Raw genomic sequence first — 27,912 nt, forward strand, 5'->3', positions numbered from 1 at the left:
CTAGGTACCAGCATCAAGCCATCAATTCTATTGTACATCTAAGTAGCGCGCTTATGTGCCTGTATGTTGCCACACATTGGCACGCGAATGACATGCACTACGCCTAGGTTTATTATAGGCGCGCTGAAACCTGGTGCTTATTTGAGGAATATGTAGAAGGAATACGACCTTAAGATTATGACAGGCCAACTTCTGCAAGTCCCATTGGATATAATGGTGCCTTTGGAAGTTGATTAGCTAGTTTTTGGAGTGGTTGGTGAGAGTGTAAGAAGTTTATAGTATGTGCTGATAAAAAAAAGTGTCTAATCTGATTCATTCAACAGTTAAAACAGGACTACAGACATTCATTTTGTTGATGATGATCCATGATTTAGCATGGACGTCACATATAATGGCCAAGATCATTAAGTGTACCCTAGTATAGCAAAGCAAAAACATATAGGAGCTAGCAAACATTAAAACGATTTTCGTATTTTCTGCAATTAGAGATAGTGCCTTTGGAAGCTGATTACTGCCCACACCAAATTGCCTAACCCAAGCTCTGGCCACAGAGCAGAAGGACTATACAGGAGGCATCTATCGGTCTGCCAAAGAAGGAAGTTGCTGAGTCTTGTCTCTCCTGAACTTCGAACCAAAATGTCTGGCATCGGTCCTACTGCCATGTACATTTGTTTTTCTAGTTCTGCTAACTCGATTTTGAAAGTAGCAAGGTTGTTTTCCTGTTTTCTAATCGTAACATTGTAAGGAATAGATTCTTCTACAGCATGAGCAATTTCGTCTGTTGAAGTATAAGCCACACATACTAGCAGGTATGTTGTTGTATTATTGGCTGTTACTTCCATCGCCTTGTTGGTTGCAACCTGAAGGTCTTCACTTAGCTCCTCCAATTTCCCTACAAAGTATATTCTAACACCATACCTTTTGATAAAACCATCATCCTCAAGAAATGTATCGATTTTTTCTCTCATCCAATTCATCAACCTCTCAATTTCTTCAGGCTTTCTCCTGAAATTGTGTAGGCTGAAGGCGTAGATTGTTATGTATTTTACACCAAGCTCATAGCAATGCTTGATAACTGACATGAGGGCTATGAATCCTGGCCTATGACTATCCTCTGGGTCAATGTTGTTCATCTTTGCATACCTTCGATTTCCATCCATGATAAAGGCGACATGTTCTGGGATGGGACCAACTGATAGAACCTTGTAAGTGCAATTAAGGAAAAAGTTGTAGGATTTCCTCAACAACTGTTTTGCATCACCTTGTTCGTTACCCTCCGCCATTAAAACTCTAGGCACCTTCGCACCATGAACTAGTGCCGAAACAAATGATTTTAAACTAGTAAGCATGACCTGAACATGTAATATAAATTCACATCTGCTTGAAATCATGATAAACTGAATCCCAGTTAAATAGTCAGAAAAGGGAGAGACCTAAAGTGTGTTCCCAAAAGTAGCAGATTCATAGGAAATTTTGCGATGGAATGGCGCACTTAATCTTGCATGCATTTTTCATGATTCATTTACAGTTTACATATTATTCAAAGATAGTTCCTATCTTAGCTTTTGACCACGATTTCTTGCATGTAAATATTGTTAAATGTTGCAAATTTCCCACAAAGTGTAACACTTCTAATTTTCTAGCAATTATTAATTAAGAACTGAAAGGGAAATAAATACAAATATGAGTAGAAGCTTAAAACCTAATTGGAGGTTTTATTTAAATACACTCGTATCACTTGATACATGGTAAAATGATACTAGTATACCTAACACTTTAACAAAATCCCAAATTACTACACATAAAAATAAAATGATCTAATTACAACATAACATACTCGTAATCGATTGTCCGACACAATTGAAAGATAAAACCACAAATTTAGTGGAAAATTGTAAGCCAATTTGTTGGTTTAATCTCATTTGCACAATATATTTACTATGATTCTTTTTTAATGTTACTCTCTATTTTTCCGATAATCCTTTAAAAATATCGTATCAACTCTAGTTGCACATTATTTATATGTTTTCAAATAAAATCACACAAAACACAATGACACACACATAAAGTGTTACGGAATACATATAATTGACATGACCTAACTAAATTTGACCCAATAACCTTATTCGTTGCCTAACTCAAAGCTTGACCCAACTCATCTAGACACAATCGAGCTCGACTCAATAACAACCCAAATTGACACCTCTACTTTTTAAGTAAGTGGCTTTAGGCATAGCTCGTAACTGGGAATCCTGCGATACATAGGGAGACGGAAAGAGAGAGCAAAAGGGGTAAAAATGGCATTGACAAATTTCATATTGACGGTGGCCGGAGTAAGCGCCGCCATACTCATCCTCCGCAGCGACGTCAGAAATTCCTCCGCCATCTTCCGCCGCAACATCCGCCAGATTCGTAATTGGATTGAAGAAGAATCTCTCTCCTCTTCCTCCAAGTATCTCCCTTCTTCCCTCTTTTATCAATTTCTTAATTTATGAATTATTTTGCTTGATTGATCCTAAATAGAACAAGTTATGATTTTGATTTGCTTCAATACTGTTAATGTAGCTCTGTTTATAGTATTGTTAAAATTTTGCTCTGAATTTCATGTTGTGTTGTACTGTTAGTAGTATAACTGATGGATGATTGTGTGTTTGTCCATCTGTTTAATTAAATTAAATATTGTTAGAAAATAATGTTGTAACGTAGGGGTAAGGTTGCGTACATCTAATCCTCGTGTTACAGGAGCAACAGGCCAACTCGTAGTGGATCATTTTATATTTAGGCTTGGTTTATTTTATGAACAAGGTCTACTTGCTTGAACGTCTTAATCCCATTACTGCCATTAGTGGGGTTGGCTACATGAACCATCACGAAGACTTTCTTAGGAGGTCACCCATTTTAGTACTACTCTCAATTACTGTGGCTCATAGGGATGTGACAAATTATTTTATGAACAAGGTCTATGCCAATACAATCACATTACAAAAGGCCTCTAAGAAGGCTTTTGTCCATTTTGAGGGTAAGGCGAGTTGAATGTATACAAATTACAACAATGGTTACAAGGTTATTCATGGGGTAGGTTCACGTTCTTACTTATAAGAAGTTACGTCTTTGTGAATACAATTTACAATGGTTGAGATGTTGCAAGTCTAATTAATAAACGTATGGCATTCAACTTGGTGCAAGCAATTTGGCTATGGTGCTGAACAAATGTTATGGCTTGCTCTTATTGAAATCCTGTACTAATCAGGGTTGTAAGAGGTTGACTTCATTTATTCCTGTGGAATTACGAATCCAAACCAAGATTTACGAGCTTTAGGTCAATCACATGGCTTAACTTTTAAGTACTTGGGGACTGTAAATCAGTCACATTGTCTGGTTCTGCTATAAAACGGTCTTTCTGGGGTTTGATCCGGTGTCTGCTTTATTCATGGAACGTAGTGAACCATTGTGCTGATTAGCTTTTTGTTAAATGGTGAATGCCTTGTTGTGGAGAAACCCTGGTATGGTCTTTGTTTTTGATAGACGATATATTCTTGTTAGAAATTTTGTGTTTTAGGGTGCTGCTTTCTGATCAAAAGCTTCTTATTACAGCAGTCCAATTAATGACATTAAAAACATGCTTTATGCTATCTGGATGGTCTGGATCTAGGGACCATGATTAGGTATATATTTCAGTATATGGATGGAGTCAAAGGTTAGACATGGCCAAATTCATCATGCTCATCTATTATGTTATAACTTGTGTCCGAGCTTCAAGATTTTTTTTGGCTCTGAGAACTTTGGTTGGGAAAGTCCATGTGACATAGAGATGTCTGACTATAGCCTTTGCTCACTGTTTATTGACTTATGTCTAATAATTCAGTGCTATTCTCTAGCCTCCATTCATTTGTATGATTGTGTCTTAGGCACTTGTTTTTTTAAGTGTGATTTACAGAATTTTGGGTTTATTATTTCACCTGTGATTTTTTGTCTTTCCTACTATCTTCACTTTTTTTTTCCTTCTGACTGGAGTGTAACATTTCTGTAGGGCAGCAGAGAAAGTTAAACCCAAGCAAGTTGATGGACAAGTTCATCCAAAGGACACTCCTAAAGACAATTAATACTACAAAGCTGCCTGTTAGAAGAATGCAGATCTACAGAGGTTTTTTCTGGTAGTTGACCTGTACAGGCTATCACAGTTCCAGTTAATGTATGCTCGTATATACCTGTATCTGCATTGTTTCTTATAGCACGCTGAGAATTTTGATATTAAAACGTGCTACAAGTTTGAGAAACTTAAATACCTGCTGCTTATTCCAGATTTCCAGTACTGTTAGGTTGGTGCTCATCTGAAGAGTGAAAAACTTTAGTTGGCCATTGTTTTGGTAATAAGAGCCTAGAAATGTGCAAGTTGGATTGTGTTCTTTTTTCTTAATGAAGATTGAAGAATTAACCAATGCTCATTTTATTGATTATGCATTTTGACAAGGGATGACAGTCCAGGTTATGTAGCTCCCATTCTACTTTATTCTCGAACTATCTAGTCTAGATTTTAGATTTATACCTCGTCGATTTTGTGCTTCACATGTCAGCTGTACATTCTATACTGATTGTAATCTTGATGTGTAATCAAATACATAATTCAGGGACTGTCCTGTTGTTGCTATGAGCCTATGACTAGGTTAAAGTAGCTGGTTCACTTTGGCCTTTGCCCTACTCTTCTGCCTCTACAATTATTTAGGCTGATGTTAATGGTGATTTTCTATACAGCCATTATTTCAATTACCCATTTGAACCCATTATTTCAAATTGCGCTGCTCTGTTGATATACTCGTTCCATTCTATGGGCAACCAATAACTCCCAACATACCAAGGCTTGGTCTAGTTAGGTTTGAATCTTACAATTATAAGGTTGTGAGATCAAACTCCGTTGGAAGGACTCGGCCAAGTTGACGTATGAGATCTCCTAAGGGCCTAGCCCACTAACTCGGGCCAAGTTAACATGTGAAAATTCCCAAGCCCATTCACTCTGGCCAAGTTGACATAAGAGGTTCTGTCTCGGTGGGGTTTTTCTCCTTTGTCTCCTTAAGTGTGTATTGTCTGATTCAATTTAAAATCGGTTTTGTAATTTTCAACATAAAAAATAATATTGTTAGTAGCATTTCAAGAATATCATGTTGAAAAAAAAGGTACTAGTATGTTGAGATCATGTTGAAAAATCAAAATCAAGAATCAAAGATTGAAATGGTATCATCTAGACCATTCGCAATTCAGTCCCGACCGGATAGTACACACCTTTACGGCTCTAATGCCTAATGGCTCAACTCATGGGTCATGAGTCGTAAGACTCACAAGTCATAACTCACAAGTCATGAGCCATAATTGAACTGCCCCGCGAACAAGCACTCGTTAACAAGTTTCTTCTTTATCCATTTCAATCCGTTACTCTCCCTTCATAGTGAAACTGTGGAAATCTACCCAGGAAAACAGCTCTAACTACAATTCTATGGCGGTTTAGCAAGAATCAAACTTTTAAATTCCCAGTATTTTCTTCAATTTTGACCGTTGTTCATCACCCCCTCTTACTTTACTTTCTGGTATTTTTTTTCTTCTTCTGAATTTATAAATATATTAAAAAAAAAAAAAAAAAAAAAACCAAGCAGGTAAAGCCCCGAAATTTTGGTAAGAATTGATAATTGAAGCAACACCCATAAAAAATAATGTGGGTTGCAGCAACCCCATTGAATTACTCAAGCTTCTTTATAATAAAACGCTGCAATTATTCTTCATTTCGTGTTCAATGTTCTGATAATCCTCGTGGATTCGGCTCTGAAGATGATACTAAAAATGTAAACATTAATTTTCTTTTCTTTATTATTGCTTATGATGGTTACTTAATTTGTATATTTTTTTTCTATATGTTTTTTTTATTGGCTAAGTTGGGTGTTTGATCTTTTCAGACCAAAAAATGGAGCAGTTCAAAGCAGCAAAAGGGCATTCTTCCACAGCAAAGGTCCTTTTTTCAACCTCTAATTTGGGTTTTGTTTGTACTTATGTCATGGTTTTTAGTTTTATCTATTGTGAAATTTTTAATTTCTAATTGTATTTATAAAATTATAACATGAAGTATATTATTGTAGTCTTGAATTGGTTGAAATTTGGTCAAATGCATAATTAATTATGTGCAACTATTTTTTTTTAATCACTTAACTAGAATTATTTAAGAATGCTAATATACTAGATACTACAATATCAAAGCAGGAATTTTTGAGCTTTTAGATGGTTGGTAGAATGTAAAGTGTTGGCAAGGTGCCGTAGCCGAGCTGAGATCCATTAGCCTTCTCTACTCTGAAGATAAGATGAAAAGTTGTTTTGAACATAATGCTAGATTTATTTGTAGTTCTTTTTGAGTATTATTCGGTCTTGGACAGTTGGACCAAGGGAGCAATGATTGGGTAGGGTGTGATTTTAAGTTTAGAATCCACGATTTTCAGGGAATTCCAATATTCTATGGTCACTCAATTCCAATTTATGGTTTTTGTCTAGTGTCATACACTTTTATGTACCCGGGAGTTTCAAGGGTTGGACACATGTTTGAGTTTAAGTGAAGTAGATTTGTTGAAACAAAGGGAAGAAATTGTGTCTTGTATACACCAAGGTCTATTTGATATGATTGTGCATATAGCTCCCATGATTTTGTTTTCTACTTCTGTCATACTGTCAGCCCTAGATTTATTTGTCATTTTTTTCATTACTCTTTGTCTCATAGCAATTTCTAATCTTTTCTATATTGCTTGGTGCAGCAAGTCAGCAAGTACGAAATCTAGCTCCATGCCTGGTCGTAAGTGGAGCTTTCCCTCCTCTACTTGTTTTTGATAGATTCAAGCATTTTCCTATTGCTATAGAGGGTTCTGTTTTCTCGAGGTCGAATACAAAATGTTTTATAAAAACTGTAGCTTTAACTGTATGATGTTTTCATTCTGAATATTATGATGTTATTTTATTTCTCATAGTACTTCCCATTTTTGTCTGTTTACCTAATGGGAAAAGATTTGTGGACATCTTCAAGCCAATAAACATATCATATGTTTATAATAAACCAGTTCACCACTTTGTGTACTTTCTTTCTGTGTTCCTTTTTCTACAAAGCCCTCTCTAAAATTATAGACTGTATTTTTGTAGAAGCACCAGGAGTGAGTTCAAGGCCCGACAAAAAGTTTAAGCAAACTCTCTCTGATCTAGAGTTTGAGGAAAAGCTTCAAGCAGTCAAAAGGTGCAATTTTCTGGCATTTTCATAATCTACTGACTTTTACAATTGGTGGTTATGATAAAAAGATTCTGGATGGTTAATCAATATTAGAACTTCAACATTAATTTGTATGACCTTGTTAGCTATGATATTTGCTTTAAATTTTCAGAAAAATGTCTCACTTTGATACATCAACTAGTGGTTCTTGTAAGTCATGTACTTTCTGTTCCACAATTGTGTTGCGTACACATAATTATGATATAATTGCCAAGATATATTCTGCTATACTTTCTAAAGTCATTCACCAAATTCGGTATTGACCAAGTGCTTCTGATAATTGAACATGGTTAGTCTGTTTTGATCCATATGAAGTTGGACATTGGACAAAGATATTCGGCAGCTGAGAATGAACCTCTACTTGTCTAGTATGTGAGTGCTGTGGCCCAATAATTGAGCTGTGATTGTTTATGTTAAAGATCCACTGTTGGGATAACAGCTGTCCAAGTTTCCATTATTAACTAAACTGATGTAATGGGTTATTAGTATATCTGTTATAAAAAAATCAAATTGAGTCTAATTGTTGTTTACTTCTTAGACTTTCATTTTATGCTGCAATGTATGCAACAAAGTGCAAACACAACTTTGTTCCTCTGTTATTGATAAATTAAAACGTTGTCAACTTCTGTTGATGATTAAGCATCTTTCCTTTTTATTCTTTCTCATTTGCTCCATTCTGCTTGGTAGAATCTTAATATCTAAATTCTGATATATTCTATCAGGTCCGCTGTTGAAAAGAAGAAATCAGAGACGACGAATGAGTTTAGGGCAATAGACTATGATGCACCAATTGAACCAAAGCAGAACACAATCGGGCTTGGGACTAAGGTTTGAGTTGGAAAGTTGTCTCATGCAATTATACTAGCATATTGGTGGAGTTTCTCATGATTTGTGGCTATGCTATTTATTGAATGAAATATGAAAATGTGGTAGATCGGAGTTGGAATTGCTGTTGTGGTCTTTGGCCTTGTCTTTGCTTTGGGAGACTTTCTACCGACTGGAAGGTACTCTAGCATCATAAAATTTTCTCTTGTTAGTATAAAGTTGCATTTCATTAGGTCACACTGTTTCTTCTTTTTATTTCTAAATAATCAAAGCTAAACATATCTTCTGAGCCCAAAAAAAAAAAACCCTTCTTAAGTTAAAGGCTTACTATTGTTTTCTCTCTGTAGCTTCACTTCCACATGCTTTAGCATCTTTCACTGAAGTAAACAAGCCTTTTGTTAGAGGCTGCGTAGCAATCTTTATATTCTTCTGGACCGTGGTTTTCTGCGTATGTCTTCATTCTTAATGCTAAATGATTTCAAGATATGACAATGGACCTCTTTTGGTATTGACATCATGATGCTTATGCTTCTGTATGTTTTGGTTTCCTGAGTGATATACTCATATGTGTGATAAATGATATGTATACATGTCTTCTATAAAAAAAGTGTCAATATAATTATGTGCACATTAGTAACAATATTTAATCTTGGTGCTTGTTTTTTTTTTCTTTGGCTTGTCCCATATTTTGCAGCATAACTTCCAGTGAAGACAATGGAGCAGTCAGTAAAAAGTTGTCCAAAGAAGAGACAGCAATTCTTCAGGTAAATTTGTGGACGGTCATTTTCAGCATGCTGCCTTTTCTATAACTTCTAGTAAATTACTGCAAGGCTATAAAGCTGAATGTTCAATCACTTTGATTACACATCTTTTAAGAGAGAAAATGGTGAAGTTGAAGGTGAGAGCATGAATGTAGAATAAAAGAAAGAAAAAGGGGTTAAAGTTGTGAGAAGCTTTCTTGGTTGTATGCCTATGTGACCTAATATTATAGAAATTAGAATTGGGGTAGAACCATTAATAATAAGGTAACATCAACAGGGTCATTGCGTGTTTTAGTTAAATATTATGGAAACACCTTAAGTACCTCCAATCTAGTTTCATCACCTTTCATGTGAGATGAAATCATGGTAGGGACTGGGGATATCACGAGTGAGTGAATAAATTGCAATTACTTGCTGAATATTGTTTGGATCTTGCCACGACATTCTTATATTGATTATGTTGATAATATTTAAGAAAATTCTTCTTTAAGTGTTTCCAGAGTGGAGGAATTTATTGAATTCCCCTCCCTATTGACAAGTTTTGTTTATGTATCTTAACAGAGTAGGCTTCAGCAATATGAGGCAACTCTGAACTCTTCGCCTAAAGATCCAGTTGCTCTTGAAGTGAGTGATTTATTCTTTGAAATTTGTTCCTGCTTAAAAATATCAAATATTCATGCATTATGTTTGTCTTTGGGCATTATTCTACATATAACCGTTAACTATGGGCATCCTTATTTGGGAACGTTAATAGACTATTTATGCTACAATGGTCTATGTTTTTGTTGTACACTGGGTACCTTATACTTTGCTGTACACTCATACGTTTGTTGTTTCCTTTCAAATTTCCTTTTTGTTTTCAGTTTTACCCTATTCTTGATCAAACCTATTTTTTTAGTGGAGATCAAGATCTTTGTGTATTTTATAAGCTTGTAATGAGTCTTATGAGACTCAACCTTCAGCTTGAAATATGGACCATTCCTTACAGAGCATTGTTGTACTACGTATATTATATGATGGTGTTTGTCTGTTGGCATGTATAATATATATCTTGCCCAGCTTGGATAATGATTGTTGTGCACTGGTGGGAATGGGAATTCGATAATGACTTGAAAGCCTATACAGGGGAATGAAAATCTTATAATTTCAGCAAAATCAGTCACTTGTTATTGTATTTCAGCCATAAAGAACATCTGGCAACTTCTTTTATAATATAGAGACATCATGCAGGGAGCTGCAGTAACATCAGCAGAACTTGGAGAATATGCTCGGGCTGCTACTTATCTCGAGAACTTGGCAAAGGTTGTTTGTTACTAGATATAATCGTAACATGATTCAAATAATTTAGACAATCTGAACTTCTGAAGTATGTTGCTCTGACTTCTCAGGAAAAACCAAGTGACCCAGATGTCTTTCGCTTGTTGGGGGAGATAAAGTATGAGCTCAATGATTATGAAGGAAGCGCTGCAGCATACAAAAGTTCAGCAAAGGTCTTTATGCGTGGATTATTTCTTGCATTTTCCATTAGCTGCAGCTTGCAGTCTGTCCAATTGCTTTCACAAACTCTTTTTATCTCATTATTTGGCACTAATTTAAGGATGAATACTTATCAGCTCATCATAGGTAAAAGAGCGTTGCTATGTAGGGGTACTGGTGGAGCTGTCAATTAGGTAAACGGGTCGGGTTTGGGTTGGGTAAGAGTGGGTCGTGTCAACTCGGGTCGGGTCAATTCATATTAATTCCATAACCTATGTGGGTCGGGTTTGGGTTGGGTCATGCTTGAGTCAGGTCATACTTCTTATCGGGTTTAGGTCGGGTTTATAACAGGTCGGGTTACATTCTGGTCGGGTGAACAATAGGTCGGATTTAATTTGGGTTTTCACGGGTTAAAACGGGTTAGGGTAATTCTCGGGTTCGAGTCGGGTTCGGTTCAAGTCAATAATTTTTGGTTAGAATCAGGTCGGGTCATTCTCGAGTTTGAGTCGGGTTATTTGTGGATTATAATCAAGTCGGGTCATTTTCAAGTCGGGTCATTCTCGGGTTCAAGTCGGGTTCGGTTCAAGTCAATAATTTGCGGTATCTAATTAGGTTGGGTCATTTCCAAGTCGGGTTATTCTCGGATTCAAGTCAGGTTATGTCAAGTCAATAATTTGCAAGTTACAATCGGGTCGAGTCATTTCCAAGTCAGGTCATATTCGGATTCAACTAACTATAAATAGATAATTGGCTTGAGTTAATGAAATCGGTGCAAGTTGTAAACCGGTAAATTGGTCGTTTAAAGGCAATTTGGTTGATTCCATCCACCCAATTGGACTCTCAGGGGGTATTAGGGACCATTCCTGGCGAAAAAAAGTAAAAAAAGTTCAAAAATTGAAGGCTAATATCCATGCTTTTTGAGAATTTTGGGATGTTTCGAGGCCCGTGTCGAAATGTTTTGAGATTTTAAGAGATACATCTCGGAGTCATACAATGCCGTTTGGAACCATTTATGATCATTATATGTTGTCATAAATGTTCATGGTAGGCTTGAGTTAATGAAATCGGCGCAAGTTGTAAATCGGTAAATTAGTCGTTTAAAGGCAAATTGGATGGTTCCACCCACCCAATTGGACTCCAGAGGGTTTTAGGTACCATGAAAAATATTTCGGTAATTTTTATTTCCAGGCGAAAAAAAGTAAAAAAATTTCAAAATTGAAGGTTAATATCCATGTTTTTTGAGAAATTTGGAGGTTTCTGGCCCGGTGTCGAAAAAGATTGAGAGTTTAGGGGATACGTCTTGGAGTTATACAATGCCGTTTGGAACCGTATATGATCATTATATGTTGTCATAAATGTTCGTGATAGGCTTGAATTAATGAAATCGGTGCAAGTTGTAAATCGGTAAATTGGCCGTTTAAAAGCGAATTGGATGGTTCCACCCAACCAATTGGACTCTTAGAGGGTATTAGGGATCACGGTAAACATTTCGGCAATTTTTATTTTCGGGCAAAAAAAAGTCAAAAATTCCAAAATTGAAGGCGCTAATATCCACACTTTTTGAGAAATTTTGGAGGTGTCGGGGCCCGGTGTCGAAAAGTCTTGAAATTCTAGGGGATATATCTAGGGGTCATGTAATGCCGTTTGGAACCATATATGATCATTATTTGTTGTTATAAATGATTGTGGTAGGCTTGAGTTAATGAAATTGGTGCAAGTTGTAAACTGGTAAATTGGTCGTTTAAAGGAAAATTGGATGATTCCACCCACTCAATTGGACTCTCGGCGGGTATTAGGGACCCTAGTAAACATTTCGCCTATTTTTATTTCCAGGCGAAAAAAAGTAAAAAAAAATTATAAAATTGAAATCCACGTTTTTTGAGAAATTTAGGATGTTTCGAGGCCCGGTGTCGAAAAGTTTCGAGATTTTATTGGATACATCTCAGGGTCATACAATGCCGTTTGGAACCATATATGATGATTATATGTTGTCATAAATGTTCGTAATTGGCTTGAGTTAATTAAATCGGTGCAAGTTGTAAACCGGTAAATTGGCTGTTTAAAGGCAAATAGGATGGTTCAATCCACCCAATTGGACTCCCAGAGGGTATTAGGGATCATGGTAAACATTTCGGCAATTTTTATTTCTAGGCAAAAAAAAGAAAAAAAATTCCAAAATTGAAGGCTAATATCCACATTTTTTGAGAAATTTTGGAGGTTTTGGGCCAGGTGTCGAAAAGTCTTGAAATTCTAAGGGATATATTCAGGGGTCATAAAATGTCGTTTGGAACCATATATGATCATTATTTATTGTTATAAATGTTCGTGATAGGCTAGAGTGAATGAAATTGGTACAAGTTGTAAACCGGTAAATTGGTCGTTTAAAGGAAAATTGGATGATTCCACTCACCCAATTGGACTCCCGGCAGGTATTAGGGACTATGATAAACATTCCGGTAATTTTTATTTTCGGGCGAAAGTAAGTAAAAAAAATTCCAAAATTGAAGGCTAATATCCACACGTTTTAAGAAATTTTGGAGATTTCGTGGCCTGGTGTCGAAAAGCCTTAAGATCTTAGGGGATACATCTCGGGGTCATATGATGCCGTTTGGAACCATATATGATCATTATATTTTATCATAAATGTTCGTGGTAGGCTTGAGTTAATGAACTCAGCGCAAGTTGTAAACCGGTAAATTAGCCGTTTAAAGGAAAATTTGATGGTTCTACCCTCCCAATTGGACTCCTAGAGAGTTTTAGGGACCATGGAAAATATTTCGGCAATTTTTATTTCCGCGCGAAAAAATGTCAAAAAATTTCAAAATTGAAGGCTAATATCCATGATTTTTGAGAAATTTTGGAGGTTTCTGGCCCGGTTTCGAAAATGATTGAGAGTTTAGGTGATACATCTTGGAGTTATACAATGCCATTTGGAACCATATATGATCATTATATGTTGTCATAAATGTTCGTGATAGGCTTGAATTAATGAAATCGGTGCAAGTTGTAAATCGGTAAATTGGCCGTTTATAAACGAATTGGATGGTTCCACCCAACCAATTGGACTCCTAGGGGGTATTAGGGATCACTGTAAACATTTCGGCAATTTTTATTTTCAGGCAAAAAATAGTCAAAAATTTCAAAATTGAAGGCTAGTATCTACACTTTTTGAAAATTTTGGAGGTTAAGGGGCCCGGTGTCGAAAAGTCTTGAAATTCTGGGGTATATATCTCGGGGTCATATAATGCCGTTTGGAACCATATATGATCATTATTTGTTGTTATAAATGTTTATGGTAGGCTTGAGTTAATAAAATTGGTGCAAGTTGTAAACTGGTAAATTGGTCGTTTAAAGGATAATTAGATGATTCCACCCACCCAATTGGACTCTCGACGGGTATTAGGGACCATGGTAAACATTTCGTCAATTTTTATTTCCAGGCGAAAAAAAGTAAAAAAATTCTAAAATTAAAATCCACGCTTTTTGAGAAATTTGGGATGTTTCGAGCCCCGGTGTCGAAAAGTTTTGAGATTTTAGGGGATACATCTCAGGGTCATACAATGCCGTCATATATGATCATTATATATTGTCATAAATGTTCGTAATAGGCTTGAGTTAATTAAATCGGTGCAAGTTGTAAACCGGTAAATTGGCTGTTTAAAAGCAAATAGGATGGTTCAGCCCACCCAATTGGACTCCCTGAGAGTATTAGGGACCACGGTAAACATTTCAGCATATCCGGGCGAAAAAATGTTTTAAAATTCCAAAATTTAAGGCTAATATCCACGTTTTTTTTGAGAAATTTCAAATTGTTTTGGGGCCTGGTGTCGAAAAGCATTGAGATTTTAGGGGATACATCTCGGGGTCATATAATGCTATTTGGATCCATATATGATAATTATATGTTGTCATAAATGTTCGTGGTAAACTTGGGTTAATGAATTCGGTGTAAGTTATAAACCGATAAATTGGTCGTTTAAAGGCAAATTGGATGGTTCCACCTAGCCAATTGGACTCCCGGAGGGTATTAGGGACCATGGTAAACATTTCGGCAATTTTTATTTTCGGGTGAAAAAAAGTCAAAAACTTCCATAATTGAAGGCTAATATCTACGCTTTTGTGAAATTTTAGAGGTTTCGGGTAGAACTGTCAATTCGGGTAAACGGGTCGGGTTTGGATCGGTAAGAGTGGGTCGGGTCAACTTGGGACGGGTCAATTCGGATTAATTCCATAAACTATGTGGGTTGGGTTTGGGTTTGGGTCACGTCAGGTCATACTTCTTATCGGGTTTGGGTCGTGTTTAGGTCGGGTTAATAACATGTCGGGTTACATTCGGATCGGGTGAACAATAGGTCGGGTTTAATTCCGGTTTTCACGGGTTAAAACGGGCTAAGGTAATTCTCTGGTTCGAGTCGGGTTCGTTTCAAGTCAATAATTTGCGGGTTAGAATCAGGTCGGGTCATTTTCGGGTTTGAGTCGGGTTCGGTTCAAGTCAATAATTTGCGGGTTATAAACAGGTCGGGTCATTCTCGGGTTCAAGTCGGGTTCTGTTCAAGTCAATAATTTGCGGGTTATAATCAAGTTAGGTCATTTCCAAATCGAGTCATTCTCGGAGTCAAGTCGGGTTATGTTCAAGTCAATAATTTGCAGGTTACAATCAGGTCGGGTCATTTCTAAGTCAGGTCATATTCGGGTTCGACTAAATATAAATAGATAAATTATCATTTTTATCAAGCTAATCATTTCTTTTAACTATAATATATATGGCAATATACTAGGGAACTATAGTTTATAATTTAGGAAGATAATTATCTCCTTTGACCATACAACAAATATATACTATATTTAACTCTTAAATTTGAGAATGATGCTCCTTTCTTTTGCTGGCGTGGACCGATTTGGTCTCCTTAGACAAAATGCTTTGATCAACAATAATAAGGTGGTCTTAATTGCATTTAAGGTGATTTGAAATCGAGTTAGGAACAATTTGGGTTGAATTAAGGTCGGATCAATTACAAGTCGTGTTGGTTTCGAGTCAGTTTAGTAACAGATCGGGTTGAATTTTTGGGTCGGGTTAGTAATAGTTCTGGTAAAATTCGGGTCGTGTCAATAACAAGTCGGGTTGAATTTGGGTCAGATCAATAACAAGTCGGGTTGATTTCGGGTCGGGTTTGTCACAGGTTGGGTTAAATTCGGGTCGGGTTAGGAACGTGTCGGGTTGAATTTAGGTCAGGTTAGTAACAAGTCGAGTTAAATTCGGGTTTTGATGGGTTAAAACGGGTTTGGGTCAATTTCGGTTCAAGTCGGGTTCGGTTCAGGTCAATAAGGTCAATTCACGTTCGGGTTCGAGTCTCACATACTCGGGTCAACTCGGGTCTAGGGTTGGTTTCAGGTCGGGTTTGGGTCACCATTTTTTCTGGTTCAGATGGGTCGGTTAATAATCGGGTTTGAGTCGGTATTTTGGGTCGGAACTTTTGACAACTCTAGGTACTAGGAAAGTAGGAAGGAAAATAATTGTAATAATGCAAATCATCAGTCTAAAATATCCTATGCATACTTGCTCCTAGAACTTTTTTTAATGCAATAGAAATATCAATGGCTGTTCTCATTTATTCTTTTGTGTGCTCAGAGATGCTCCATCCTTTCTTGTAAATTTAATTTCAATGAAGATAAATAGTTGTCTAAATAGGGAATTCATATCAATTTTTTGTGTGCTGTGAGCTGTATGTATGCTGAGATTGCTGACAGTAAATAAATTTTGTTTTCTTAAAAGGTGACCAAAGGTATAGATTTTGAAGTTCTGCGTGGCCTTACAAATGCATTACTTGCTGCTAAGAAGCCTGACGAGGTTTGCCATCTGGTTCAATCATAGATTAGTTGTTTCTTTCTGTTGTGTAGAGCAACTCAATATTCAGTACTTTTGCATGCTAGTCTTACTTCAGCATCTTGAGACAATATGAATTGGGGTAAAATTGAAAAATCCCAGTTCTGTAAGATGTTTTTGCTCTGCTGTGATACACAATTTGCATCAACTTGTACACTTGAGTGCATCAATATTGGTTAGAGAGTCTTCCTTGAATTATTAGCTTTATGCTATGAGGGGTTGTAGGTGTTGGTCTACTTCAGCATGGAACATGGTAATCTAGAGTGCTTTGTTCAAGACTTTGTAGTACATTTTCTGCAGTCTTACGTTTTTCCATCATCTTGCCAGCACAAATTTTGCTGCTGCACATGCTAGTGCACTACTTGACTATTAGCTTTTCAATGTGTTGCTATCAATAATGGACATTTTGCACTGACAGGCATTGATGTGCCAATTAATTTTGCTTATTATTTCTTTTAGCCAAGAGACCACCCTTGACTTGTGCATCATGATCTAAAGTTAAATTTTAGCTCTGTGATGTTTTGTAGAATTAGTGTCTAGTTTGTTCCTAGTAGTTCAGCTGGGATTTTCAACATGTTGGTAGCATGAATCAGTCTAATTTTGATTGTTATAGCCGGCTACATGTAGGCAATTTTGCTAGAACCAAACTTGGTATTTCTGTGTACTTTGAGAAACTAAACTTTGAATTAACATTGCATAAATCATTCACTTATCTAAAAAAAAAACTAAATCTTTCATTTGGCTTTTGTTTTCTTCCTGACCTACACCTATATGTTGACTTGGATTTGTTTTATTTTCTGGTTGTAGGCTGTTCAGGTCCTTCTGGATTCCCGTGAACGTCTCAATAATGGTAAATCTAGTGATAGCACTACTAAGACAGAAAGTAGCACAGAGGAAAATGACGCCCAGAATGTGGATCCAATTCAAGTTAGTCTGAATTCATAATTCTTCAGGGACATTGAATTTTCATAAACTTCATAAATATTTCATAATTGCAAAAACTAGTTGTTCAACTGTTCTGAAAATACACTCTTTATACATAATTAAAATAAAAAAAATAAAATAAAATAAAATAACTCCTGATTTTTTCTGTAATTTGTTATTGAAAAGCTGGATTTGACGTCTTTTATACCATGAGAACTTTTTTCTATCTGAATTGGAATCTATTTGTTAAAATTGGGTCCAGGGTATTTATCAATTCATGATATTTGACTATTTGTTGTCCAGGTTGAACTGCTGCTTGGAAAAGCCTATTCAGATTGGGGTCATATCAGCGATGCATTATCAGTTTATGATCAATTGATTTCTAGTCATCCTGATGACTTCCGGGGTTACTTAGCTAAGGTGATCTTTTCAAAATCTTTCATACACTTTGAAAAAGCTGTCATTTTGAGATAGGTTTTAATTTACAGTTATGTCTGGCCAATTTTCTGATGTCTAATGCTCTAAGTTTGTTCTTTCTAAAATAACTGCTACTGGGCTGTAGGGAAGATATTGCAGCTTCCGAGTAGTGTTAGGGTCGCCAGGGTCTTAATTGACCATTTGGATTGTATGTAGCATCAAATTCGTTATCACCATAGAGAAGCCCATATAAGAAAAGGCTATACTTCCATGAGACCTTTGATTTGCGAAAGTAGGAAGGGTTTGTATCATCTGTTGGTCCAAAAAGTCATGCTATATATCTGTCCCTTAAGCTCTTCAGAGTTCTATACCTGTTTTCTTTCCCACAAGTTATTGTCTTTAGTAGTAAGCCAATAAACAGTTCATGTGTTGGCAATGCAGGGGATAATATTGAAACAAAATGGCAATGTTGGAGATGCAGAACGGATGTTTATACAAGTAAGACATTGAAGTCCTTGATTAGCTTCATGCTAGCTATTCTTTGCTTATCATGTAGAGTGTTCATGCAGCTTTCACTTGAGCAAATGCATTTGCTTGTGTGTACGTGTGTGTGTTAATTATGATGCCCTTGCATTCAATTTGCAACCATTTTAATGATCTAATCTTACACATGGGGATGGATAACAAACATCTATATCTATAACTCAGGGTAGTCTCCTAAGTTTTCTGACATATCATGCTCCATAATCTAATTTTCAATTTTTCAGTCATGTGCTCTTATTCAATTATGCTGATAAATCTGCTCTTCATGAATCAATTTAGACATGTAACTGAAAAGTGACAAGAAAGGTAGATGGAAAACCATCTTAATTTTTGTGTGTTAATTCCTATTCTCCATGCTGTCTGGAGCAGTCTTCACCTTTTGTTTCTTTTTCAAGGTATGATAGACTTTAACTATGTATACTTCGTATATAGGATGATTTGGTTGATCATAATTTGACTTTAACTTTCTATAAAAATACACTCTAATAGGATTTTCTGTCTTTTCTGTATATGGTTTGCACCATCTGCGAATATTATTAAGTTTTGTGGATACAACTAGCAGGCCTTGTTTGGGGATTTTCCTTTTCAAAAGGATTCTTATTTATCACTTCTGTCCACTCGTCCAGTCAAATTTATCTGCATGCTCTCACGAAATCTGCAATTTGGGAACATATTTTTTTTCCTTCTAAAAGACAACTTATTTTTGATGTGATGAGCGTATGAGTAACATTTTGGGTGTCATATGCAGGCACGTTTCTTTGCACCTGAGAAAGCAAAGGCATTTGTTGATCGATACTCAAAAACTTAACAGTACATGTACATGTAAGCATATAAACTGCACAAATAACTTTTTCTGTAGCTGATCAACTTAATGTTATTGTGGGTTATATTTCTGACTTTCTAATTCTTTCTTTCGAGAGTATATTTGGGTTGCGTAGTGAGAAAGAAATGAAATCAAAGAAGCTCCTATGTGTCCTATACAAGTAAAAGAAAAAACTGACGGAGAAATGGAATCGCTTCGATATGCTATTCCACAGTATGGTACATTGAACAAATCAAATATAAATATACATCAATGTGCCATGACTGTCCTGGCCAACCTCGCTCTCAGCTTGCTGTGTCGACCACCTCCTTGCTTGCAGTGCCAGCCAACCCCCCTACGCTCTTGAGTGTTGTAAATCTAACTAGTAAAATTTGTTGAGAAGCATTAGATAGTGTTCCTAATATATTGATTCTTTATCTTGAATTCTAGAATTTTGATATTTTTGAGATGTATATGTGTTCAATACTCTGCAATGGTCCATTGATATCATAACGAACGATAGCATATGTTTTTCATATGATTCCACTATTTTCTGTATTTCTTTCTTCACCTATCTTTCTTCATATACTTGAATGAAATTTTAGATTGTAAAATAACAAAATATTGGCTGTAAATATTTCTAACCTCTTGCCCATTTTCTGTTTCTTGTTATCAATGTGGCCTTATGATTTGCTAAGCATTTTGACAGGATCTCCTTGAAGTCATCCTCGTCACAGGGGATCTTCAACCCGCCCTCCTGCTTAAATCCAAATTCTTCAGCGGCTGTCTCCATTAAGCTCTCAAAATCCGGCATTGTCAGATATGCCATAGGGATGACAAACCTCTTCTCGTGTGGCCCTACATAAACAGGTAAGGATCCCCTCGGTATCTTCTCTATCTTTTCTGTCTTTTCCGTTTGTGGTTTGCACCATCTGCGAAAGGATGGTTCATCATAGCTTGTATTCGGACCCTTAATTTTTTTGTATGATACTAGTGAATTACGGTGATGATGATGAGCTCTCAATACTATCAGCCGCCGGATGTGTCTACCCTGCAAAACATTCATAAAGTTTGTCTTGCATAAGGTAGCCATGGGGGGAAGAGCAGGGGAAGGAAAAAGAACCCTCTGTTGGGGAAAGTTGATATCGGTTTATTACAAAGAGATTGACATTAGTTTAATCCTCCAGGACTTGCAAGGGGGGTGCAGGAGGGGTTCGAGTTGTTATATGTCACAAATTATACTATCACGACGAGGGTGTTGGAGAGGGTTCATTGCAATTAGATGCTAGATTATTAAAATTAAGAGACAGATTGTGAATCGCGCGATGATTACTGAATCTGGTGATTTCTATACAAAGGTTAATCTTCAACCATGCAAATCCCTTAAAAACTGGGAGCTTTATACTCTTTGTGTTTACTATTTTTGGACTCTATAAAACAGAACAAAAATATTAAGGATCTTGTCTGTAATAACTACTTTACAGACTTCAAAAACCTGTTTCATGCAATCATACCACAATACCAAGTTGTTTCTTCCGCTTATCAAAGTTGGGACTTTGATGTTATTTTGGCAAAATCGAATAATAAGCAACTTACATTTGTCCTCCGTACAAATCTTTTACAGAGTACAAATTATGTCTACGTATTTCAAAAAAAAATGACGGATTAAGTTAGTTGTTGAAAAGTGAAGACGACTTTTCTTATGGTAACAGCCCTTACAGAGGAAGTAATGCCTTCATTTAAACAAGTTAAATTATTTCATTAATATGCTCATCTTGTTTGTAGCTCCTCAAACCAATGAAATCATGGGTAGCTATAACTCTAAGCAAATGATATACTTCGTATGTCGCATAGTGTATTGCACAAGAGATAAGACGACAGGTTTACATGTTTTTTCATTACTTATATCCTACTTATTTAAATCATGTACTTGTATAATTCCATTTTATTAATAACAAAAATTATGTTAACGACGTCTACTTGATTAATAAGAAAAAAGTTCATTCTTAAGCTAGGAGCCTAGCATGCATTAAATTTCGTATGATGTTGTGACTCATGGACTCGTATTCAATAATACCTGTTTTTTTTTTGAAAAATATCATTAATATCTTTAATTAAGTACTCCGTATAAGAAAATTTATGACATATTGATATATTTAACATATCTACATATGTATTTATATGCTGACAAATATGTATAATATAATCTTACCTAATTTGAGAGTGAGGGATAGCTCAAGTCAAAAACTACCCTCTCGATACCAAGAGATCCTGGGATCGATTCTCATCCCCACCCTTGTGGCTCTCTAAACACCCAAAAAGTTTTAATAAATAATTATAAGTTTTTTAAGTTCATTAACTAATTAATTACAATAATTTATGGGGGGCTGGCCCCGGTGAAAGGTCCCCCTCTGATTAACTAAATAATAATCAGAAGTAACTACATTATCAATAATAGAGGAATATGTTCCCATTTACAGTCTAAAACAATAGTAATTCCGAAATTATTTGTGGATAGATAGAGTATATAAATAACTCAGTAAATTTATTAAATATGGAGGAAAAGGAAAAGAAAACCTTATCCAAGTTTTGCACGGGTATAGTCGCATGCATGATCTGAAAACGATAAACCGAACTCTTTGGAAGTGTGGCGAATTGTATAATAGCACCATGATTTATGCTGCATGGCTGAATAATATATACGCTACAAAAGTTTGTCACGTAAAATTCATAAATATCATCTGAAAAAATGAAAAAAAAAAATACTAATGGCATTAATATATTATCCAATGTCGGTTTTAATTTCACTCATTTAATTGGTTCTTAACTATAACCACCACTTACCTTAGCCTATCAAATACGTGTGCATGAAGTGGGCACCATTTTAACACACATCTAAGCTAAAGGTTTCTTAGCTCAAAGGATGACGTATTGCATAAATGCAGTTGCTACTATCATAAAAATTGGACCAACAAGTGATTGGATCAGTATTATCGTGTTAAACGAATCTGGGCTAAATTCGTTATAACTGTCCATTTTATACGACCAAGAACGTTCCACTTAAAAACCATATAGCAATGAGGGAAGTAGCCCCCCTTAGCCTTATAAAGTGGACACAACATTTTCTTTTCTTCAATATGGGATACTCTTTTAATGTGGAACAACATTTTCACTCACATGCGGATTTTCTCATGTACTCAACAGATCGAAATATATGATAAACGGCTAGTCCGTAATAAAAACATTATCCCGGGGAGATCGAAGATTAACCGTAGCCTGGGAACTGTACTTCAATTGAATAAAAATCTACTGCAAGATGGATCAGCAAAAACATTGGGAAAGTAAAGCATTTCAAAGCATAAAATTTGCAGGAAAACGTACTACGTATGTACATACATGCACACTGAGGCCAGGAACTAAGGATTATTATCCACTGGTGTTTGGGAAAGAACAAATCAAATGTATATAATTTCAGATCAGAAATGAAATGTGTAATACACTGTTGCTTTCTTTGTGTTACACATGTTCTGTTACACCTTTGTGGACGTTACACATCATGCAAATTATGGATAAAATGTTCATAGTTCCAAAGATGGAAGTTATATCAGAGTATGTGGGTTTTAAGTTGTTTATTAAGTACATATAAATTAGTTTGTTTTGCAGAAGTTTATTTGCACGTACAATAAGATAATCAGAATGGTGCAGCAGCTGCTTTTGTGCTTTTCACTTAGCCGTTATGGTTGCTCGTTGCTTATGGTTTGTGGCAATCAAGTGTAGATGTGCTTATAAGATTGGACCACATATGAACTCGTTACATTATTATAATATTATTTCGTACGAATTTATCTTATGTTCAGGTCGGATGTATTTTGCTTCTTGTGTATATGGTCTTGTAGTGTACTGAGGGAGAAGAATGTGAGGGAGCGAATTGAATGTATAGTTACACTTGGGTGTTAAATACTATATGAAAAAAATGATATGCTTCTCATTATTGTTTACTTGAATTGTCTAAATTTTCAAGTATCTAGTGTTTAGTACTTGTTTCCTTAAAAAGTTATGTCAATCTTACTAGCTACAGACCTTATGATAGTATCCACATTGCGGTCATATCATTACTTCTTAATTAGTATGAACGTTTTGGAAAAAAGTCAAAATAAGTTAATGAATCATTGCTAATTTAAGAAACACAAACATTTTTTTCAAACATTCTAAAATAATGCATAAATTACTTCTAGCTATTTCATTCGTTAAAGTCCTTCAAGAAATAAAAGTGTTATACACTTATACTCGAAAAGTCGAAATATTATCATTAAAATAAAATGTTTTTTATCGAGCAGATCTTATCCTTATATTATATTATTGATAAAAAAAATTAAAAATACAATTTTTTTAAGAAATATGAAAAAGAGTTGGGTCCACATGAATAGTGGGGTCCAAATGTTTTTTTTCGGTTGAAAAGAGAGCAGTTAACGTATGAGCTGCATGTGAGCTGATGTTATACTAGTAGTAGCAGTATATTTATGTAGGCTTAAAAATAAAAAAGCCGTAAATAAAAATAATAAAAACAGAAAAATAAAATTGATGAGTTACCAAGTCCACTATGCCTGCATTGCAGCATAACAGCCTGCCTTTACATAGGCATTAGGCAATAATAACTACTTCTCTGAATAGATGCTCATGTGCAACTTTGCGTCCTATTCTCAATTTAATTTAATTTAATTTAATAAGGAAATTACATGTATATATTTATATTGTATACTTATTTATTAAGTTATTATTAATTTGCACCACAAAAATTATTAGTATGTTATAATTATTAATTGCTTGTGTTTATGGGGTGAGAATATACTTAATTGCTTGTATAAGCCTGCATTACTTTAAGCATGATGTTTGATTTGTATCGTGCATGCACTTTCTTCTTGAATTATTATTTTTTATTTATTTATTCTGACTTTTTGATATGGAAATAATTCATGTTGTACATTTAGCTTATATGGATGGAGTACTATAATTCAATCAATAATTTTGGATCAATAGCCTGCATTGAGCCAAATGTATTATGGTTAACGTTTTAAAATGCTGAATTATTAAAGTTTTAAGGTTTAGACGATAAAAGTGTATACACGTGTTAATTATACTGAGAATAGAACAAATGAGTATATGATATCTTCTTACGTTATTTGGAATAACTAAGTTGACCCATGCCTCTATTTTGCATCAACATAGTTTCTATAGTTGTAAAAACAATTAAAATTTAAACTCTCATAAGTTGCCAAATTAATATGAAGAAGACATGTTTTTTTTAATCCAATAAAAAAAATATGTGTAGTAAAGATTTTATTGATCCATCTAAACATATGCTTAGATCCTATTTGAACAAGAATAAGTAATAATCGTTAACTTTAAAGTGAGAAGATTAAACATTTGTTATTCCCTATTAAAGTTTGATTATTGCTTCCCGACTATCATGGGAAAATTGTCTTATAGTGTTTATTAAGAAAATTACAACATGATTACCATATTCTGAATCTATAATCTATGATTAGATATCATAAAATAAAAATGTACAACTTTTACTATATCTTATTCCCTTAGAATGAAAGGACAAATTAGAGGACAATTCTCAATCATTTTAAATATTCAAATCTCAATCATATATCACGGCTTGTTGATTGATAGCAAATGTAGGGAATTAATCTGTTTCTCAGATGAAATTCTAGTTCCTACTTCCTAGAAAATACAACTGAATTGGTATCAAATAATAGACTAAGTTTGCGGAATATTTATTTTGAAGTCAAAATCTATTTTTCCGTCTTTATACGTGAAAATAAACATGTGCGATAATATAAATAACGTAAATACAATATGAATAAAAACGATAATGAATTAATGATACATGAATGACTGATCTATTAAAAACTAATCAACCATTACAAACAGAACAAATTTGTTTTGTTCTAATGAGAAAAATCTACCTCATTCCCCTTATTAAAAACATTTTTTTTTTCCAACAAAAAAATGTTAATAAGGGAAGGGCAAACAAACCCAAAAAAAAAAAATGGCTAAAATTTATGAAAAAAATTTATAACCAAAATTTAATTAGTAGTAGTGAAAATGATCATCTGCACAACTGAGGAAGAGAAGGCTGAAGAATTTGATCACAATCAGGTGAACAACAACCACTCAAAGTAGAACTCATAACATCAATATCAGATGCATGAAACTCAAAACTTTGAGACATTTCATGGAAGTAAAACTCCTCCCTCTTATGCTGTACCATCTGTAAGATCTTCTCAAACACCGCGACGTCGGAAGGGATCTTAAGGACACCTTCTTGATGGAATCCAAACTCTTCTTCTGCTTCTCTTAGCAATATTCCAAATGCTTGATGACCTAAGTATTCTGTTGGGATTACATATCTTTTAAGCTCTTTTCCTACACAAACTGCTAAGTAACCTTTTGGGACATACTCTGTTCCTGAAACAGAGTTGTCTGAAAATGAAAGTGTCTTTTTTAAGAATTTTATGCCTTTGTTTCCACTGCCGCTACCACCACCATTGCTCGCAATGGTGGTGGTAGTGGCCGAGGCCGTGTTTGTTGTGGATACATTGGTGGTAATTGTGTTGGATTTTGATGCATTAGCAACCTTTCTCCATTTCTTGAGGATTTGTTGTAGCCTTACTATATCTCTAATTTTGTTGGATTTTTTTGAATCCATGATTTTTTCTTTGTTGGTTTTTTTTTTTTTTTTTTTTTTCAAAAAGTGAGATGAGGGGATGATTGGTGAAGCAACCATGTTAGGGGGCAATTTAAAGGGGATGGAAAGGGTTAAGGGGTTGAATATTTTAAAGAAATAATATAATATACCTACTAGCTAAACTATAGTTTATATTTATTTTATTGAAAAATGTATATATTTATTATATTATTATATAGTTTGAGAGAGTGGAAGTTTTATTTAGTTTAATTAGTTGGTGTTGCAACTGCCTCAAGAGTCGAATAAATCATTCAGGGGTGTTTAATTTAGAATTTCGATGTAATGGAGTTTCCAGATTTTTCAACAACTAGACAGTTGGCTCCCCTAGGTAGGTATGTTTCCTTTCTTTCCATATTGGCTGTTTTAGATAATTTCATTTATAAAAATTGTTGCAAAATATATATATATATATATATATATATATAAATATAAAATAATAGTACTATCTTTATCCGTAAATAATAAATTACATTTGATTGATATATGGTTGATTTATTCTAATTTCTAATTCAGGTTAGTTTCTTAAATTAAAATTATATTTTTGTATGTGAAAACTAGAAACTGATGATTCCAATCAAATAATGTTGTTTATTGCTCAAATTTAGCAAATTTGACCCTTTGGTGGCTTGGCACCGCGGACCCTAAAGGACCATGCACCAAGCTTTATATTTTAGTAAGACAAGGGTTACGCAATATGTGAGTGTAAAGAAAGAAAAAAGCCTTTGTTATTCATTTCATCAAAATTAATTCTTTTTAAGCGGTTAAATTGGTATCATCGAGGTGATGAAAACATGACCTTGTTGTCAAAGGAAATCGAGATGTTTACATTGACAGTAGTCCTATACTTCGTATTATTTTTTTGAACGGTTTTCTTTTTCTTTTTATTATTATTTTACTTACATGAGGGGATTTTCAATTAGTAAGGGTATTCAAAATATGAGACTTCAAAAAAAAAAAAAAAAAAAAAAAAAGGGAAACAATGCAATTATAAAAATAAACATTTTAAAAGAAAATAGAAACAATATAGTATATATCTCTTGACAACAGAGTTGTTATGTTAAATCGATTGTACAAGTTATTGAGAAATATCATGCGGAGTAATATACAGAATTATCATCATCTTATACAAATAAAGCAAAAACTTATTTACTGCTTCTAGTAGATCTTAATTTCCTAATTTTCATTATTAAAAATTCTTATATGCACTCGGGTGTGGATTCCACGAGCAAAACAAATATTAAATGGACTAAAATTACCCTTTGATGCATGTAAGGTAAAGTACTGGAGTGTACGTAAAAATGTCCAACTTTTCATAAAGTCAAAAGTTAACTAATTTTCACATTAACATGTCATGAAATTTGATATAATGGTTGTTTCGATGAGCGAGACAATTAGGAGGCCCTTCCCCATAATGTTACTGTCTTTGACTATTTTCATGAGGAAGGTAAAAGGGTAATTTGACTTAATTAGTTGCCTTTAACCCAATTAATTAAGCTTAGACAAGAAAGGTCGATTTGGTTGAAATTATGAACCAACTTTAGAACGAAGAAGAAACAAGCATTAGGTAGCAAAAATACAAAACAAACAAATTAAATATACAGTAAAACTTCGTTAAAATTTGACCTATCCTTAACCGCCACATACACGCACGTTGATCTACACTAATTAAACACTATTCCGTATTTGACTATTTTGATTAATTACATATGGTAATGATACGTTTCATCGGTATATGTTGAAACTCATTGTAAACTCACTTGTGAGTGTATAGTCCTACATTGAAGAAAGAGCAAAGATGATTCCACTTTATAACGTATAAGAGTTACTCCTACTATTGTCAATTGGAATTAATATAAAATGTTCTTGAACCTTATTTATAGACTAAACTTCGTTAAAATATTGTCAATAAGGTACGAGTAGCATTAAATGGTTATTATATGTAAACCGTTAGATTTTGAGTAGGCAGAAGAGTGTAACTAAATTTAGTTGCAGCAAAACTACCACATAACAGATGTATAGTATCCCCGGAATACAAGGTAAAATGCCTGGCTTCATACCAGGAGCTGTATTAATTATAAACATATTATACTATCAACATACAGTCAAAAACCATCAAACGCAAATCTCTCTTTCTTTCATGTTAGTAGACTAGTACTCGTAGTATTTCTTCCCTTTTCTTTGCATTGGTGCCTGTGACTCTGTTGTCGTTTATTAAACAATGATGAATTGAACATA

General features: G+C 34.7%; 4 protein-coding genes across 5 annotated transcripts; 2 read left to right on the forward strand and 2 right to left on the reverse strand.

Annotated features, from left to right (window-relative positions):
* Nucleotides 1-287: 287 nt before the first annotated feature.
* Nucleotides 288-1,378, reverse strand: LOC110726615 (dehydrodolichyl diphosphate synthase 6-like). The gene has a single exon (XM_021906088.1). It carries the CDS (start codon nucleotides 1,347-1,349, stop codon nucleotides 483-485), a length of 867 nt encoding a protein of 288 aa, XP_021761780.1. The 5' UTR covers nucleotides 1,350-1,378; the 3' UTR covers nucleotides 288-482.
* A 795-nt stretch (nucleotides 1,379-2,173) lies between these two features.
* On the forward strand, nucleotides 2,174-4,648 carry LOC110726795. The gene is made up of 2 exons (XM_021906312.1): nucleotides 2,174-2,452; nucleotides 4,031-4,648. The coding sequence occupies exons 1-2, from the start codon at nucleotides 2,298-2,300 to the stop codon at nucleotides 4,101-4,103; spliced, it is 228 nt and encodes a 75-aa protein (XP_021762004.1). The 5' UTR covers nucleotides 2,174-2,297; the 3' UTR covers nucleotides 4,104-4,648.
* Nucleotides 4,649-5,310: 662 nt separating this feature from the next.
* Nucleotides 5,311-19,469, forward strand: LOC110726796. 2 transcript variants are annotated; one of them, XM_021906314.1, is made up of 16 exons: nucleotides 5,311-5,831; nucleotides 5,943-5,995; nucleotides 6,786-6,823; nucleotides 7,168-7,255; nucleotides 8,011-8,116; nucleotides 8,222-8,292; nucleotides 8,808-8,877; nucleotides 9,436-9,498; nucleotides 10,105-10,176; nucleotides 10,263-10,364; nucleotides 16,124-16,198; nucleotides 17,042-17,161; nucleotides 17,462-17,578; nucleotides 18,017-18,073; nucleotides 18,867-18,940; nucleotides 19,037-19,469. In XM_021906314.1, exons 1-15 carry the CDS (start codon nucleotides 5,703-5,705, stop codon nucleotides 18,924-18,926), a joined length of 1,221 nt encoding a protein of 406 aa, XP_021762006.1. In that variant the 5' UTR covers nucleotides 5,311-5,702; the 3' UTR covers nucleotides 18,927-18,940; nucleotides 19,037-19,469. The 2 variants fall into 2 exon arrangements, with proteins under 2 accessions (XP_021762006.1, XP_021762005.1); XM_021906313.1 differs by having other exon boundaries at nucleotides 5,313-5,831; nucleotides 7,165-7,255.
* Nucleotides 19,470-24,770: 5,301 nt separating this feature from the next.
* On the reverse strand, nucleotides 24,771-26,060 carry LOC110726616. Its single transcript, XM_021906089.1, has one exon. The coding sequence runs from the start codon at nucleotides 25,714-25,716 to the stop codon at nucleotides 25,039-25,041; it is 678 nt and encodes a 225-aa protein (XP_021761781.1). The 5' UTR covers nucleotides 25,717-26,060; the 3' UTR covers nucleotides 24,771-25,038.
* Nucleotides 26,061-27,912: the final 1,852 nt, after the last annotated feature.

Source organism: Chenopodium quinoa, unplaced genomic scaffold (genome assembly GCF_001683475.1).
Source record: "Chenopodium quinoa cultivar QQ74 unplaced genomic scaffold, ASM168347v1, whole genome shotgun sequence".
Lineage (NCBI taxonomy): Eukaryota > Viridiplantae > Streptophyta > Magnoliopsida > Caryophyllales > Amaranthaceae > Chenopodium > Chenopodium quinoa.